This window comes from Lethenteron reissneri, chromosome 47, assembly GCF_015708825.2.
Source record: "Lethenteron reissneri isolate LAM-NWPU_2019-01 chromosome 47, ASM1570882v1, whole genome shotgun sequence".
NCBI lineage: Eukaryota > Metazoa > Chordata > Hyperoartia > Petromyzontiformes > Petromyzontidae > Lethenteron > Lethenteron reissneri.
The window spans coordinates 7,807,846-7,827,147 of record NC_083825.1 but is presented as its reverse complement, the minus strand read 5'-3'; the positions used below and the strand labels follow the sequence as shown (position 1 = coordinate 7,827,147).

At 48.0% G+C, this 19,302-nt stretch overlaps 1 protein-coding gene across 1 annotated transcript in view; it reads left to right on the top strand.

Moving 5' to 3' along the window:
• The first annotated feature begins 265 nt into the window (after positions 1 to 265).
• Positions 266 to 19,302, top strand: part of LOC133354551 (folliculin-interacting protein 2-like) — a 74,055-nt gene continuing 55,018 nt past the window's right edge. Inside the window, exon 1 of the mRNA XM_061571469.1 lies at positions 266 to 489. Coding sequence (XP_061427453.1) covers positions 266 to 489 — 224 coding nt within the window. The remainder of the gene's footprint in view (positions 490 to 19,302) is intronic.

Genomic DNA, 19,302 nt, shown 5'->3' with positions numbered 1-19,302 from the left:
ACCCAAGCAACCAATGAGAGAGGGTCGCTGTGAGCTGTTGGGGGCGGGGCCAGGATGGTGATGGGCGTGGCCTGGAAGAAAGCTGGCCCGCCCCCTCTCAACCAATGAGACTCAGAGAGCGCGCGCGCGTGCGGTAAAGCTTAGTGGGGGGGAGGGGTGTGGAAGGGGGACGTGGAGGGGGGGCGTTGGGGTGGGGGCGGCTCTTAACCAATGAGAAGGCCGCGTCCACTTCGTACGCGCTAACGTCCGGGCGCGTCGGCGACCAATGGGAGCGCGAGGAGACGGCGCGGGTCACGCGCGCGGGGATGGAGCGCGCAGAGGCGGCGGCTGCATCGGCGGCGGCGGCGTTGACGACGACGACGCGGGTAGAGGAGTCGGGCTCGCGTTGACCATGGCTCCTACTCTCTTCCACAAGCTGTTCCACAGGAAGGCGGCGAGCCACCAGCCCAGGGCGCCCCGGTGGCGCGGCGTTGGCGACGCGGTTGTCGGGTAAGGCGCGCCGACCCCCCCCCGTCACCCCCAGCGTTGCGGGATGTTGTGGGTGGGTGGGTGGTGGGTGGGCTTCTCCCCCTTGTTTTGTCAACATTGGCGGCGGTGGTGGTGGTGGTGAGCCACAATCTGAGGCTTCTTTGAGTTCGCACTTTTGTGAGACGATTTATGATCGTGCCGTGTCGACCCATGCGGTTTAATCCGTGTTCTTGAAGAGGGACATTTTAGTTTTCGGGCTCATAGGGCGCGTGTATTCGTTTCAACACGGACAAGGTATTTTTTGGGTCTGTCTGTGTTTCTGTCCTTGTGATGGGGCTTTGTTTTAGGATGAACGTTGAGATGTTTAAAGGCACGGGGTGGCCAAGAAGGTCTGCATTGGTCTGTAATAAGCAAGGCGATGATAAGGGTTTGACAGGTTTGTGATCGTTTTAACGATTTTTTAAACTAAATTTTTAGTTGGGATTTCTATAATTCGTGTGAATGGCACCATACTCTACGTTCCGTTTATTTGTTGATATAGAGTACTTAGATTTTGTGAGGTAAGGTTTTTGGATAAATTGGGCAAGGATTCTAGTAGTTTGTTGTATGATTTTTATGGATGTTTGGTCTATATATGACAGACATGCATGCTATATTACTGTAACGTGTACATTTATTTATACCATCGGTCGTTTACACGCTGCACTTGATGATACAATGTATGTCACTTGTTATAAGCGAATTGACTTGCTAAATAAACTAGCTGCAATGGGATACATGAGGGCGGACCGTTGTGTTGTCTGGTCAGGAGTAATTAGACTTAGTAGTTACAATCCTGGCCACGCTCAAATCACTCATAAGCATCGTCAGCATAATCATCAGCCATGTTCAATCCACTGCTGGATGAAGGGCCTCCCTACGTCGTCATCCGTAGCGGCCCTGCAGTGCAACAACAATTCACCGAGCAAGCAACCTGCACGCGAGTTTGTATCTCTCGATGGCCACGGTTGGGATGTCCTCTTGGGCGTGGGCCCTCTTTCTTCTGCCACTCCCGACGTCATTCTTGACCTCTGGCCATCATTTTTTTTAGTTTTAAGTTTCATTTATTAGGTATAGCCCTGTGAGCCATTCGGTTCCTGAATCGGGTGCAACCGCAACAAACAAAAAACATGAACAAGAAAAACATCTTAAAGTGACTATGCGCAAACAGAAAAATCCAGGAAAAACAGCAAAATCTTCCATAAAAAGCACCGTACATCAACGCTGTGTGCAAAAATCCCAGTGAGATACAAGTAAAACAACAACAACAACCACAAGACAACTTAGATTAAAGCCATCAGTCTAACTCCATACTACAACAAACTAACATGGCCAAACAAAAAACACTTTTTCGAAATCACCAAAACAAAGCCATAAACGTAATGTAACAGTGAATCATATACCTGCTTAGCAACGTGTGCCCCTGTACACATCTGTGGAAAGGAACTTTATAGCTCATCGTATTCCTCCAGTATAAATAAAGATTCTGATTCTGTAATATACTACGTTGGTTACATCAATATTGGCTGACGATGCTATTGCTCTAGAATAGGGGTCGGCAACCTACGGCTCCGGAGCCGCATGCGGCTCTTTACGGGCTGCTTCTTGACGATGAGTACATGTACTCAGATGCATTGCGGCTCTTGAAATACTGAATTTTGTACCGAATTGGAAAGAAATGGCTCTTCTTGTTATTTTGGTTGCCGACCCCTGTTCTAGAACCTCTTAATGTCACTATTAATGTGACCACAGTTGATTCATTGCCGCATGTATAAGCTGGTTTTTCATCTGAGAAATGTAGAATGTTTTTACTTCTGGCTCATCGGGTCTGCTGCCCAATGCTGTTTGAGCACAGATACACGTTTGTGTGCAGTACTCAATTTACATGTCAGCCACCAATTGTTCAGGTAAAAGTAAAACCAATATGTATGTTTCTGTCACTTCTTAAGAGGAAATGAAGAACGTCATATTTGTGTAGCGTGGCTTGAAAAATATTAATTTTATAATTTATTTCACATAACCATGTACAGACTTTGCCATCTCAATCCATTTCTGCAGGTCTTGGGGATTATTTAACCATGCTACCTGCTGGTTTAGTACAGGTTGTTGTAGAAGGCAGTGTCGTGTACAAAATGGCAGAGAAAATTCTATTTAAAAATTAATTGGTGTGTATATTTGGTGGTTACTCGGTTAATTTCACTTTCGATTTAAAGCTTTCGTGACTGCAGGGAATCATCTTCTTGGTTCTTTCGGTAAAGTCACGTAGAAGGGAAATAATAAAATAAGAAAAATAAAACATAATAGAATAATTCTCACGACGTTTCAGCCACAACGCAAGCAGCCGTCCTCAGGTGAAGACCAGGTCTGTCGGGGAGACAGCGTCTGAATGAAGTGGCCGTAACGTCGTGAGAATTATTTTATTATGTTTTATTTGTATTATTTTATTATTTCCCTTCTACGTGACTTTACCGAAAGAACCAAGAAGATAATTTCACTTTATGAAGCCGCATTACGACTGCGGCAATGCAACCCAAACTATGGCCCATATGATAAACCACTGTAGTCTGCGCTCCTTCAACGGACTAATAGCAAAACTACACAAACTCTCCTGAAGCCCTCTCGTGGCTAGCAGATCTCCACTGGCCATTCATCTCCACAACATATTACCTTACACAATAATATAATGTTTATACTGTATTAGTTACTTGGTAAAGTAGGTCTTCGATGTTTTTGCCTTTTCCCTGTTGTAAGTGTAATTGTGCTCTTCTTGGTTCTTTCGGTAAAGTCACGTAGAAGGGAAATAATAAAATAATAAAAATAAAACATAATAAAATACACTTCTCACGACGTTTCGGCCACAACGCAAGCAGCCGTCCTCAGGTGAAGAACAGGGATGTCGAAAAGACAGCGTCTGAATGAACACCAGACGCCAAGAAGATGAATCCCTGCAGTCACGAAAGCTTTAAATCGAAATGTAATTGTGCTATCAATGGCATGGCATGAGACTGTCCGTTCAGAACTGCATCTGAGATCCCATCAAATGCACTGAAATTTCCCACATGCATTTCTTTGGACATACTTGTAGTGTGACAATCGAACAGAATTTTTTTTTTTTGCAGAACTGCCATGATTGCACAATTAAGTAAAAAAATGCTATAATATTTTTTGCGTTGTATTTGGTGACTTGGCTAAGACCATTAGCTCACTACACATAAGAAACCAAATTTAGTGAAGTGTGGCCACCCGGATTCGAACCCAGGATCCCTGCAGTGCAGATTCAGTGCTCTGACCCACCCAGGCACAAATGTCATTTGTATGTGCATTATGTGCATATATAGATAGTGGTGCATATATAGATAGTGGAGAAAAATCTAAAAATATTTTACCATCGATTTTTGTGTTTACACAAGGCCGATTTGGAACATAATTTATCTTCCTATTTGTCAGTCTGTAAAGTTTCAAACATTTACTTTCTCGTTTTATCCCCTCTGTTTTTTCATAACACATACGGATTTAAGTAGGAATGTACGTTTTTCCATGCATCACAGAATACTACTTGAATTGTTAAGGGACTGCAGTGACGTTTAAAAAAATCTTAATCCTTCGATGTATTTGGTGCATTCAAAAAGCAGGTATATTGTAAGATGAAAGGCAAATATTGCACTGTTAGTCTTTTGGTCTTTTTTTAGTCTTTTGTACTAAATCTTTAAATACAGTACCACACTTGTGAACACATTTGAAGACTTTATCAATGTTTACATTTATTTCGACTTATTGGATGTGATATTTGTCACGAGTTAACATTGCATTTATGAAGCCCAATAAAGATATAAATGTTACATTTAGATCGCCACAATTGTGTTGGATGTTTGCGTGTGTTTCACTGATAATACCGTAACCATACCATACCTTCACTTAAAAGGTGGGAAAACGATCTGCTGTTGTTATCGTATTCTTTGGTTCTTTCGGTAAAGTCACGTAGATAGAAAAAAATAAACAAAGTGAATACAAATATCACGACACTTCGATCGCAACACATGCGGTCGTCATCAGGCAAAGGAGGTAGCCTGTAAAGGCAAATTGTTTATAAAGGTTTGGGGATGGGCATAGCCCACGTGTATCAGCAGCACCAGGAGCATGGGTGGTGCAGCAATGCCAATGCAGCAGCAATGCCATTGCAACAAAGGGCTGCCAAGAAATCCCTGCACCTTGCTCCACACACCACACTGCTGATGGCGGAGGTTGATTGACAAGAAAACACAAGTCAAGTCATGACCCAAAGTGGTTGATGACATCCTTCCAATGATTGCGGAGTCTATAACCCTCCTTTCGGTTGAAATTGTCTCTGTGTCTGTATATATGGATGGCTTCATGAACGAATCTTTGTTGATAGCCAGTAGGCTTGCAAAGTACTATTGTCTTAGAGAAATCAATTTCACGTGAGCTAGCCGCATTAAAATAATGATCAGCCACTGCAGAAGTATTGGTCCTACCATGTTTCAAATCTTCCTTATGTTCACGAACACGGTCCAAGACATGTCGCTTAGTTTCCCCAATGTAACTGCTGCCGCAGATACAGCTTAGTTTGTCGACACCGGAATATTGCATGTCAGGTATCTTGTCCTTCACAGATGGGATCAGATCACGAATTTTATGTACTGTGTTAAATCGGACATGGATCTTGTGTTTGTTCATGATTTTGGAAATCTTTTTGGTTACCACTGCCGTGTATGGCAAGGTGATGGTTTTGACTGTATCCTCAGACGGCTCCTTCCTCACGGTTGGGGTGATGCCTTTGCGGATTGTGTCGTCAGAATATCTATTCGCCTTGAGTGCTCGGTGTACGTGTTTAAGTTCACTGGTTGGAGATACATTGAGCTCTATGGTGTAGCGTTTTGATGAGGGAATTCTTATGGGATGGTCGGTGATGGGAATCAGGTTTTAGGTAGGCGTCAGTATGAGTTACTTTCCTGTAGACAGAATGGCTCAGGTGTTATTTGTGACGGCACATTAGTATGACAAGTAAGATTATCACTCATAGTTATTTTATTTGTGTTACTTTTTTTATTTCTTGTTAATACTCTTGATGTTCAGTAATTTCTACTCCCCCATATTACATCCATTGTGCCACATCAATATTTCCAATATTCTGCACCGGGTTGAAAAGTGCATGTTCCCTGATTAATAATACATTGGCATAGCTAACCTTACCATTGCAGCTGGGAGACCCTTAGCAAACCTGTATTTTGGTCCACACAGAAACAAACACATCATGAAGGCAGGTTGAGCAATTGCATGAACGTAATTTAATTCTTAATTTCATTGGAATATCTTGTGTTGTTAAAATCAGAATATTGCATTAAAGTATTTACTTACACATACAAATACCATACATTGTATATTCATTGGGTCTTTCGGTAAAGTCTCGTAGATAGGTTCAAATTAATAAAAATTACATAACTAAACTACAACGTTTCGATCGCAACACAAGCGGTCTACATCACAACCTCTGGTATATGTTTTCACAAAAAATAGGTGTGATAGGCTGTTATTGGCTGTTGCTTGACTGTTATAGTCTGTTGAGGGGCAGTTGTAGCAAAATCCAATGTATCAATGTACATCTATGATCCCACATTTATGCTCCACACCTTCAACCTGCGATTTGAAATGCACACATGGGGCAGTGTTTCATCAACGAATTTGTTGTGAAACGATGTTAAACAGACCGACGTTAAGCGAGGAGTGACTTTACATGCTGGTAATTGCTTCATTTGTTCGCTTTGAAAATTGAGCAGAAAAGCTATTGCATAATCAGTATGACCCATTTTTTTTTGCCCAAGCTACCCTTGGAATCGGCTCAAATCTTTCAAGAAGAAAATATTTGGCGGTTTTTTTTTGCCTGTCACATGTTTGGGCGTTCGTTCAAAGGGGCTTGGGTGAAATCGCAATGTCAGTCCGTGGCTAACAATTTAAGCGACCAGACTCTGCGCTTGGGATTGCCGGTGCTGAAGTTATGTTGGCCAGTCCGCTTGTCACAAGGAATAGGGTCTTAAGGGTGGTCGTATCACACGAGTGCCTTGCCTGGGTGAGTAATCGTAGCTGTCTTGATTCTTGTCTGTTCGCTGATGTCACAGTGAGTGCTCTATCTTGTGCCAAAAGTGTCTGCATTCTTTCACAGCTCTGTCTCTTCTTTATGCCACAAAACCGGGACATTTTCTTTCCAGTCGTTTTTGGTCAGTGACAACACAAAGGAAGACAATGTGTTGCTTGTGCGAGTCTGGGTACGAGTGTGCTCATTCAGCAAGTACACACGCAAACGCGCATGTTACCATCAAACTCTCAGCAAAAGTTGTATTTGAGGGTATCTTCTAAGAGGGGGTAATAGTGATTACCTTTATTTGCTTTATAAATTTCTTCAGGTCCTTTGAAAACGGAATGATCCATATGTTAAATGTAATGTCTTCCATCTGCTCATTTGAGTTTTGTGTGTTGAGAGTATTGCATTTCTAAAGATCAAGTTTATTTTTTTATTACAATAATTCCTTTACATGGAACAACATTTTACATGATAATTTTTAATGTGTGTTATGTTTAAGTTATTTGAAATGTGGAATTCCACTACTGGCTGAAGACCACCAATGCTTATTTTAGCAGGGGAGACATCTGAAAGTTGATATTACATTTTGGTAATGTATCTGCATTTTGTGTGTGATATATAAGGTACAAAAACATATATCTTCTATAAGCTTAACGCATGTTGAAAAATCCACCAAATTGTATTGTTTCAAAATGATACCCCTTAATGATTAAACAAGCAAGAGGGACTGTCAGAATTAAGCTGCTGGGTATTATGCTGCCTTGCTAGCATATCCAGTTGCAGTTTGCCCAAAGAGCCCTGGTGCATGTGAAGTATGGGAATTGACGGCAGGAACTTCTTGACGGGTAACACACTTTTATTAAATCCTTTAGGTATCACAATACAACGTGTGGTCTCTCTTCTTCCTCCGACACACTCCACTAATCTCGTGTAAGCTCTAGGCCTCTGGCTACACCCGATACACTGGACTCGTGTAGACCCTATGCCTCTGGCTACACACAATATACTCGACTCGTGTAAACCCTATGCCTCTGGCTACACAATACACTCGACTCGTGTAAGCCCTATGCCTCTGGCTACACAATACACTCGACTCGTGTAAGCCTTATGCCCTGGCTACACATAGTACATTCGGCTCGTGTAGACCTATGGCTACACCCACTACACTCGCCTCTGGGTTACACAGAGTCCCGGTCCCCTTAGGACAGCGGGGCTAGGTACCGCAGGGCTCTAGGTCTTCATCCCCGTCTTCCTTCTTCGCTGGTTACACACTGCCCTTACGCCTGTGTGCATCCCCTTTTATAGCCCCTGCTCACGAGGGACGGAGCTGATGCGGCGTCGACGTGAGCGTCGTTCCTTAATGACCCAATCACGACGCACTCTCTCTCAGCGCGTCACCGCCCACAGCCAATCGGTACCCCGTAACCCACGACCCCGCGCTGACCCCTGATCCTCCACCGTCAGCGCGCGTCACCACCTACACAGCCAATCATCACGCACTGTGCATACGATCCTTAATCCCAGCGCGTATCACCTCTACATCACCCCCTCCCACATAGCTTGCAGCCGGCCCGGCTGTTAACCTACAACACAACATAACGCAACGCAGTAATAAAGAACTCCACATCCCAGTGTGCCCCGTAACACAACAACAACAACATAACACAACCTTAAATATGAAGCAATATACAGCCCGACGAACAACACAATAAAAGCGAACACCGTAAAACGAACGCGCCAAGTGTCACTGTGACCCACGCAGTGCCGAGGCGCTCCGGCTGCCTCGACTCCGCACGTGGTAGGTTACACAAAGTAGCGCGACCTAGCGCGAGTCCGTCTGGCCGGTCCGTCGTATGGAACGGGACGTTGGCGACCGTCCGGTGTCTCCGGCAGCTCTAGACGGCACGGGTCGGGCCTGGAAGGACCGGCCCCGCCGTGAAGATCCGGCCGCCGGTGGTCGGCAGCAGTCAGTTCCGAGACACCTGGGAGCGGATCAGGCGGAGACATGTGAGGAGCAGGCAAGGACAATTCCCCCTCAGGGTCGTCGGTCACGTCACATGCTCGGCCCTCACGACACAAGGGGAGGCCATACGGAGGCGAGAACGGTTTCAGTCGGGAGGGGTGGACGTACCAACGGCGTTTCCCCCATTTTATCTGAACGCACTGGGGGCGTGCCACCCGCACGACCTCCACGGGTCCCCGCCACGGCTTCAACAATTTAGGCGACGTGGCCAAAGGTGCCTGAGGGCAATGCAGCCAGGCCTTGTCACCTGGTTCCCAATTGTGCACGGACACCTTCCGTGCCCGCAACCGCTCGTTCGCAATTTGGCGAGCCCGCGAATTAAGCCGTGCGGCCTCCCTTGCCTCTGTCAGTTTATGAATATTAAATTTAATATGCTCTGCCAATTTAGAATTAGTTCGTGGTGCGGGCAGACCCAGCTGCGTTTCCATGGGCGGGTCGGCTTCCCGACCGTACATTAGAAAAAACGGGGAAAACCCCGTAGCTGCATGGGGGGCCATTCTATACGCGGCAAGGACCCCAGGGACCTGCAGGTCCCAATCAACATGCGACTCACACACCTGCTGGCACAGCATAGAGGTCAATGTCCTGTTAAGCCTCTCCACCATCCCGTCCGTCTGCGGGTGGTACGGGGAGGTACGCACCTTTTTGGTACCCAACAGGTCGCACACCTCCTGCAGTAATTTACTCGAAAAATTTTTCCCTTGGTCAGTCAGCAAGCGTTCGGGAGCCCCCTTGTCCAGGACGTAGCCCTGGACAAAGGCGTCCGTCACAGCCGCCGCCGACTGGTTGGCGAGTGGCCACGCCATAGGCCACCGGGTAAAATATTCGACCCCCACCAACAGGTACTTATTACCCCTAGGCGTGACCGGAAAGGGCCCCAGAATATCGAGTGCAACGAGCTCGTTAGTGCGCGAGACCTGAATAGATTGCAGCGGTGGATTAGCTGCCACGGGCGGTGGTTTCCGTCTGGCGCACTCAACACAACCCTTCAGAATATTCACCACGTCACCCCCCATTCCCGGCCAATAATAGTCACGCTGAAGCAGGGCAAGCGTTTTGTTAACTCCCAAATGCAAGAGGCGTTCGTGTGCGGCCAAGACAACCTTCCCCCTCACAGCAGAAGGCACCACAATCGCATGCCGCCGGGACAAACTGTCCCATCTCATCAACAGGCCCTGCTTAAGCTCGTAGGAGCCAGTTCGGTCGTGGCTACCTTCGGAACCCTCCGTCTTTCGGCGCAATGCCAGCAGGGAGCTGTCCGCCATTTGGAGACGGCCCCACTCAATCAACGACAGTGAGAGCAGCGAGTCCTGACCCCCTGGGGTAGCGGGACCATCCCCAATTGGTGTGCTCGCGGTCGCAACCAACGCCTCCCTACCTTCCGTAACCGGAGGTTTACAGCGCGCCGATCCCGATAAGCACGCACATTTGTGACAAGGCAACAACCGCGACAGGGCATCGGCATTCGTGTGTCGCAACCCTTTACGGTACGTAGTCGTGAACTGATAGTCCTGGAGGACTTCCAACCACCGCGACAATTGGCCCGAGGGCTGGGCAACCCGTAATGAATACTGGAGCGCCGCATGGTCCGTCCGGACCGTGAAATGACGACCATAGAGATATGGCCTGAATTGTTGTACAAAAAAAACAATGGCAAGTAGTTCACGACGGGTGACGCAGTAGCGCTGCTCTGCCGGCGACAACACCCTGCTACCATAGGCGACCACCCGTTCGACCCCTCCAACGACTTGGGACAGCACTCCCCCAATGCCCGTGTTGCTAGCATCCGTGTCTAGCAAGAAGGGACTCTCAAAGTCTGGATAGCACAAGGGTGGGGCCCTTACCAAGGCGTCCCGGAGGGAGCAGAATGCAGCCTCCTCCTCCGGTCTCCACCGGAACTTCACTCCTTTTGCCGTTAGAGCGTGCAAGGGCTTTGCAATGGTGGCGAAGTGCTCAACGAATCGGCGATAATACGAAGCAAAACCGATGAAACTGCGCACGTCTGACACTGACGTGGGCGTCGGCCACGAACTGACACAGTCCGTCTTCGCAGGATCGGTAGAAATCCCCGAAGAGTCGACAATGTGACCCAAGTACCTCACGGATTTACGAAAAAGATGGCATTTGGCCGGTTTAAACTTTAATTTAGCCGATCGCATTCGCAAGAACACCCCTCTCAATCGCTGGAGGTGTTCTTCGAACGTTTTACCGAAAACAATGACATCGTCAAGGTAAATGAGGCACGTCTCCCACTGCAAGCCCGACAAAACCAATTCCATAAGACGCTGAAACGTCGCAGGAGAGGAGTGAAGTCCCATGGGTAACCGGTTAAACTGAAACAGGCCCCCTGGAGTCCGGAATGCAGTCTTAGGCTTAGACTCCTCGTCGAGTGGCAACTGCCAAAATCCGGACAATAAATCAAGAGTCGAAAAGTATCGCGCACCGGACAATGCGTCGAGAGACTCGTCCATCCTGGGGAGCGGATACGCGTCGGCCACCGAGATCTTATTCAGGCGGCGGAAATCGACGCAAAATCGCAGGGACCCGTCCTGCTTTTTAACGAGCACAATAGGTGCTCCCCAAGGACTGGAAGAAGGCGAAATAATGTCGGCTTCCAGCATATCGTTAACTGCCGACTGAACATGTTCCTTCTCAGCAGGACTCAGTCGGAAGGGATTTTGCCTGACCGGTGCCGCATCGCCCGTTTCAATGTGGTGGCGTAGCAGGTCCGTGCATCCGATATCATACTTATGTTTACTGAAGACATCCGAAAATTCAATCAGCAACCCGCGCAACGCACCCAACTGTAGCGCTGACAAATCGTCAGAGTCCGCGCACAGCATATCAATCCAATCTAGGTCCTCCTTTGATGGTACGCTATTCGTGGGGCTCGGATCAGCCTGCGCAACCAGCCTCTCCTCCGCAGGGACCCGTGCCGCGTGAGCCAGCACGGTGCCCTGCTGAATGACGGCCGGCCGCGCCCCAGCGTTTAAAACCATGACAAACGGATCCCTGTCTGCCCCAACCAAAGTGTGAGCCACCGATAAATCGAGACCTCCAACAGCCCTATTAGAAGGACCCAAAAGCATGGCCTGTTCCGAGGCCTCCTTCCCCCATGGCTTCCGTAACCGGAGGGGAATCAACATTTGTGAACCCGGGGGCACGTGCACGGTCTGTGTTGCTAACGCCTGAATGGTAGCGCACGCCGTCCGAATTACATTAGGGCTCGTCAAAAATGAAATACGGCGACCCGATGGTAGTTCAATGCAACGCTGATCAATGAGAATTTTGATGGGCATTTTCGCCAAAAAATCAGTGCCCAATAGGCAAGGAACCGCCAGGGAAGATGAAACGAAAACGGGTCCCGACAATTTGATATCACCAATGCAAATGGACGCCCTAATCTGACCGATAATGCCCAACGATCCCCCGTTTGCGGCGTAAAATGGCACATCCACCGGAAGAAGCGGACGACATTGTACCGGGAGAATATTATAAATGAGATCCGAAATAATAGTCGCCGATGCCCCCGTGTCCACTAACACCCTGACCTCGACCCCATCAATCGATCCGGTAACGACGGATGAACCCGCTGAGGCAGCCACCATTCTGTGCCCCAATTCCGACCATTTAATGTCTCCCCGGTCCCGGCCGAACCCCCCTCTCCGAACCGAATCCCCGAACTCTACTCGGCTCTCCCTCGTCGCAACGCGACGACCCATACGTGTCGAGTATGCGGGCCAAGCATGTGAGGTGCCGCGACTTGCCGGGGTTAGCAGTGATGACTTGGGGCCTTGGTCGTCGTCCAGCCGAGGTCCCATGGCGCGCTGACGTGGGGCGCGGCAACCGGAGGCCACGTGGCCACGAAGGCCGCAGTTATAGCAGGTGATGACAGTAGTCGGAGATCTCGGTTGCTCCAGCTTGCGGGCCGCTCGCAGAGGCGAACGACCCCCCGACCTCCAGTCCCCCGCTCGTCCCGCGATGAACGCGTCCTCTCGTGGGCTGACGACTTGGGGCACGGTGTCAACCGGACCCGGAGTTGCGGCCACGGCAGCGTTGCAGACGACCCCCTGCTTTCGTTGAAGGACCTCGTGCGCTTGCATGCTCGTGGCGACCCGTAATGAAGAAATATCGGTGTCGTCGGCCGTGTTGATGGGGACCCCCAGGTCCTGCGCCAACTTGAGCAGCTGCTCCAAAACCATCGCATCTTGGCCCTCCTCGTCCATACGAGGGAACGCGGCGTCAGCGAGAGCGAGCAACGCCGTGCGGTAGGCGAGCACGGTCTCCGTGTCCGCCTTCCGTCTTGCGTAGAAATGATGGCGGCACGCCGAGGGAGGACCGTAGACTTTGGCCATGAGAGCCAGCGCATCCTTGAGCGTGGAGCGGTCCGACCTGCGTGCGGACGTGAAGGCCGCGAGCGCGTTGTCGTCCAGCATGGCAGGCAGTGCCCGCAGTGCCGTAGCGTCGGACCAGGCGGACATCTCTTGATGCGCCAAAAATCTGCGCTGAAATTGGCTCCAATCCCCGCCTTCCGCCTTGAATGCTGACAACGTGGGAAGGCGCTGCTGAAGGATAAAGTCGTCCTCCTCCTCGTGCTTCCTCTCTGCCCCCCCGTCGGTGTGTAAAATGGCGGCCCCAGTGGCGGGTGTGTGATGGCGGTCCGCCGCGCGCGTTGGTGACGTCAGCGGCCGCGCATGGAGAACCGCTGCCACGTGGTGATGGCCGTTCCCGCCAAAAGTTGGAGCGGATGAAATGGCGGGAATCGCCAAATCGTTTTGGCGGGAATCTGCAGGGCGATCCTGTAGCACGTCGGCCGCCGTCCCCGCTCCTCCCGACGAGCTGATCTCCGCCAAGATGGACGCGGCGGCGAGCAGCAGCTCCGCCAGACGGGAGTGTGCCTCGCGAAGCACGGTGTCAGTCCCCCGTCGCTCGACCGGCGCCGTCGGTGGATCCTGCCCCGTGGGCAGCTCCTCTTCCTCACCCCCTGATGCCCGCTGGCCCGCGTCGTCGAGGTTGTCCTCGTGGTCAATCCCGTGGGTCCGACGGTTCCTCCTTGTATCCATGCTTGGAGGACCGTTTCACTTCTGACGCCAGTTGAAGTATGGGAATTGACGGCAGGAACTTCTTGACGGGTAACACACTTTTATTAAATCCTTTAGGTATCACAATACAACGTGTGGTCTCTCTTCTTCCTCCGACACACTCCACTAATCTCGTGTAAGCTCTAGGCCTCTGGCTACACCCGATACACTGGACTCGTGTAGACCCTATGCCTCTGGCTACACACAATATACTCGACTCGTGTAAACCCTATGCCTCTGGCTACACAATACACTCGACTCGTGTAAGCCCTATGCCTCTGGCTACACAATACACTCGACTCGTGTAAGCCCTATGCCCTGGCTACACATAGTACATTCGGCTCGTGTAGACCTATGGCTACACCCACTACACTCGCCTCTGGGTTACACAGAGTCCCGGTCCCCTTAGGACAGCGGGGCTAGGTACCGCAGGGCTCTAGGTCTTCATCCCCGTCTTCCTTCTTCGCTGGTTACACACTGCCCTTACGCCTGTGTGCATCCCCTTTTATAGCCCCTGCTCACGAGGGACGGAGCTGATGCGGCGTCGACGTGAGCGTCGTTCCTTAATGACCCAATCACGACGCACTCTCTCTCAGCGCGTCACCGCCCACAGCCAATCGGTACCCCGTAACCCACGACCCCGCGCTGACCCCTGATCCTCCACCGTCAGCGCGCGTCACCACCTACACAGCCAATCATCACGCACTGTGCATACGATCCTTAATCCCAGCGCGTATCACCTCTACACATGGATTGTGCCTGGCTCGAGAATCTAATTGGTAATTCATTTTTTGTCCCACTGGAGTAATTTTATCCCCTTACTCAAAACGTGCACGAGTTTAACTCTGTTTTAATCAACAAGCATATTGCCTCTAGCTGAGCACAAATACCATTTTTGAGTGCCCAGAACCATTGGCACTTTGAAACCAAAGGAGCACAGCAATGTGAAGCAAATGTCACACTTGTATCTGACACTTCAGCAAGGCATTTCTCACCACTGTGCTCTGTGGGCTGTGTGCTCGGGTGGTGGCGATGCTGTTGTCATAAGGCAGTACTTGGCTTTAGAACTTGTTTAATACATTTTAAAGTAATCAATGACTACCGGTTATACTTTTAATTACGGACTAATCGGATTACATGACACTAGTGGGGGAAAAGTCTCACCTCTGTTCCCTTGTGTGCCGCTGTATAAGAAGCAGAGGGTGGGGCATGGTAATCGTGTCGGCATTATGTGTCATGCTGGGCGTGGCTTGTAGGGGTTTCCCACCTTTGGGAGGCAGGATGTGGGCATGGGCCACCACTCAAAAGTGGTCGGAGTAATCGACCACCAAACAAGTAGATCACTACACGTTTTAGTCTTAATTGACTAAGCTTCTGAGCTGCAATTGCTGTGGTCATATATTCAACATTTAGTTATTTAAGCTTTCTGCCTTTTTAAATCCTTTATATTAAGTTCACTTGCTTGCTTGCGCGCTTACGACCGTGCAAATCTTTCGGTCGTTTTTTAACCCACTTCCCGTGATCCAATCGAGCTGACATTTTGCACACAGACTCGTTGTGCGTGACAATTAATGTTCGTGAATTTTTTCTCCCAAATTTTACACTTTTTAGGAAAAAATAAATTATATTTAATTACCAATTGCTTAATGGTGGCAGGCAATCATCTGACCCATAGGTGGCAGACATCTCAAGCCAGAGGACGAGAGGACTCTAGCCGCCACGCATATAAAGGATTTATAGTGAAAAACTTTGTTTTTACGGGTAAATTTTTTATAACTATTGTGCTAAATCTTGCTGCTATCCCAGAGCATTCCTTGGAGTGGTTTTCAGTGTTCCTTACGGAGTTGCTCAGTCGATTGCAAGTGACGCACGCGAGTGCAAACGCTCGCTCGCACGCACTTGCTCGGTTATGCAAGATCTGGTTTCGCAGACATTTCATGTGCTTTGGGAGAGTTTTGTCTTGCAGTGGCTTTTGTTTATATTTGTTTTGTGTCCTAGCATCCTAATTAGATGATCTGTTTGAATACAATTGGGAATGTATAGATTATTTAGAAAGCTGAAAAGTGGAAAGTCATATTTAAAAGCAAAGTACTGTTAATTACAAGTACATATCTGAATGTGGTTTTCTTTAAACACCAACATAAAAAGGCGATACTTTTGCTCTTTAATTAGTCTATGTAAGTCCAATAAATCAGCTTGTCCGAAATTAATTAATAAACAAACATAGCAAAATTATTTGATACGAGTGCATAAAGCCTGTCCTACATGTGTGTGAGTCGATGTGTGTGTGTGTAAGTCGATGTGTGTGTGTGTAAGTCGATGTGTGTGTGTGTAAGTCGATGTGTTTGTGCGTGTGGGTCGATGTCTGTGTGTGTCTAAGTCGATGTGTGTGCTAATGCAATTCATAGGGGCATGCAACAACATGTTACGTGTTATTAATCATCGACTCATCAAAGTTCACCGATTTTATTAAGCATCCCATGTATAAGTTATTTTCTATCAAATACATACAGATTTACAACCGATGTATATTCTAATCGTGTTCTTCAATTGGTAGAGAGGTCAAAATTGGCAAAAATATTGTTGAGCCTAGTTTTAACGAACATTCTAATCGCAGCCATTTTGGTTTAAGACATCAGTAAAAATACGACCCACGGGTATATTTGTTTCACTTGGAGGGCAGGCTAAGCTTGAATTTATAATTTACTAAACCTAAAATTGTACCAATTGCATCATTAGTTAACCAAGTAATTTGTCTCCCACATTACGGAGTGTGACATTGAATGTGAAAGCCATGCGCAACCTGCCACTGCCTACTCGTGCCACTTCATGTATTTATATAGACATGCGTAAGCTGCACATTGTACCTCTTTTTACATGCTGCCAAATAATTTCCACCCCCTGACTGTTGTCGGAAAGCATGACTGTTTCTCAGAAAACGTCACAACGCGGGTGTAATTCCGCAAGCTCCTTGTGGTGGTGAGAGCTGCCTACTGGAGGCAAATGCGGTTGCTTCGGTGCGACAAAGTTGCCACTGGTTTCCTGCATTCACACGTCTTGTTTGTTTCTCTCTCGCCTTCCAGAATCCAGAATGAGATTAATTATAAAAAAATATATAATGCCGCTTTGTAAAAACGGACATTGCGATGGGCGCGTGACTGGAGACCGCAGGGCCTGTAATTCCGCTTTTGGCATGCGTGTGCTGCAAGCCATCCCAAAGAAATGGTGAACTAAACACGTGAGGAAACGTCATTTATATACGCATTGATTCTGTCACATGCGTTCCCATATGCGTGTGTCTTTGGAAGTATTTAATTTGCTGTAGGGAAACCGACAACGGGTAGTTATCAGGGAAAATGTTTTCATATTTGCAAATAAGTTCTTTATTCTCTGGTTTGGGTTTCCAAGTTTTGGGCAACCCTTCGATTCAATTTTGTCAGTTTCCTATAGGGTAAATTCCTACATTTTGTTCTTTTTGGATCGTCTTTGAGAGCTATTGTGACCCCATGTTACAGACAGATGGACAGGGTTAATTATTGTTTTCCACCTTATTTGGAAAACAATTAAAAATACAGTCTTAACAAAGTGCAATGGGGCATATTTTTCGTGGTGTTTTCTTGCCAACATAACGGTTCATCTCCTTGATTTAATTGCTAGGCAGTTTATTTTTATTTTGAAACTTGAAAATCTACCAGAAGCAGCCGGTTTCGTCGTGCCATGTTTCACTCTGAACTGCTTCAGATTAACTCGTGTCCTCCCAGAGCTCCGTGCAATTTTCTGTCCGTGCAACGAATCAACTTTCAAGCGTCACTTCGTGTGTTTATTCCCAGAATACGCAGCCGCTTAGGCTGCAAAAGCATCGCTTTGTCGGCTTCAATAGATCGCTTTGCGTGTAATTTTCTCGCTGGCCGTAAACAGTGGTAACGCTAGAATGTCGAGGTGAGCCGAGAGACGACGCGAGCTCAGAGTGAGCGCTTGTAATAAATGCTCCGGGGTTAATCGCTTGGCAAGCTGCCTCTTTGCAGGCCCACCTGTCGTTGCGGCGCTTGCAAGTGGGGGGGTCATTTTTAAAACGACAGCGGATGTGTTGTTGATCACTCAAGAGTTGACCCCCCCTGCGTTGGGGTCGCTGTTTATCGTCACCGCTGAGGGTCATGACGTTCATTCCAGTGAGCGGGAGGATCGAATGGAACTTTTTCCACTCAAGGGGCTCACTTGCCGGACATTCACATTCTTCCAAAAGAAGCACAGATCCTCTTATTTCATGCATGCATTCATTGGGATCTAAAATGGGATCAAATATGATTTACTGTTTCACATTTCCACATGATGTGTTCCAGGAATTTAAAATATGACCATAGACAGTGCGGTAGGATAAAAGTACTGTGTTCTACACCTGCTTCTGGTTGCTTTTTTTATTTCTGCTGACCTGGGCATAGTGTTTATGGAATCGATAACAATTGGGTCAGCAGAGGTAATAGGCACATGATAGTAACGCAGCCTGTGCAATAAAGTCATTATTTTTAATGTATTACATTTGGTATTCATGCCATTCTTATTTATTGCGTAAGGCTATCACGAAGCAGCAATGTTTCACTGACACAAATTCCACAGTATTTTCACAGGAGGGTGATATTGCAATGTATAATCCCAATTGATTATTTTTCAGGGAATAATTTTTCTAGGCAAATTTGGACCCATGATACCAGCACAAAACGAATGACGTCGCAGAATCTTTAACGTCCACTGCGAAGGCGTCCTGCCGGCTTCGAACCGCGAACCCTCTGCAGCAAACAGTAAACATGCTACCGTTGGGCCATGTCATGGCTCCAGTGAATTGCAGCTTCTTATAATTGGCAGTGGTTACAATGTGGCAGCCTTCATCAAGCCACCGTGGTTACAGAGCGACTTGTGATGATGATGACAATGTATGTGGCGCTAATATAGTGCCTCACGACTGTTTGCCCCGTTTGGACGGTGCATTTCTTTCGGGATGCGTGTGTGCGCACTTTGACAGAGTTTTTTGAGTGAGGGGGGTGTTTTGGGAGCGGTCGAACGTTTTAGCCAGTTTGGTGGTGTCCCCGGCATGGCCCTGGTGGAGGTGTGGCTGCTGCCTGCCATGAGCGCACGGGCGTGCGGCTCCGTTCCACCGATGAGATTTCCACCGCATCAGCACTTAGCCGCCGCCTGCTGCTGATTGAGGTGGCTCTATATATATATATATACACACGTGGCACACAAGACAAGCTTTATTAATAAACCTGGGTCTTGTGATGGCTGTCTTGAGTAACTGGTGGCGCCTTTGAACAGTGCCCTAATTGTGTGATGCGATTATTTGTGGCTGTAAAGCGGAGTCCTCCGATCAGAATGCACTGTGCGGCGTTGTGCATTTGAAGAACACATCAATGTTGACCCACACTTACAAGGAATCCTTGTGGCATGAAGGCAGTAGTCCATAGTCGGAAGTAATGTGCACCTAAGAAAGGTACGCCGCCTTGATCGGTATGAATGTGGCATACCAACTTCTTCGGCAGCTTGCGTGGTTGATGTATTCCTTTCCAAAATATGGGCTGTCTTGAAAAGGTTCCTGTTTA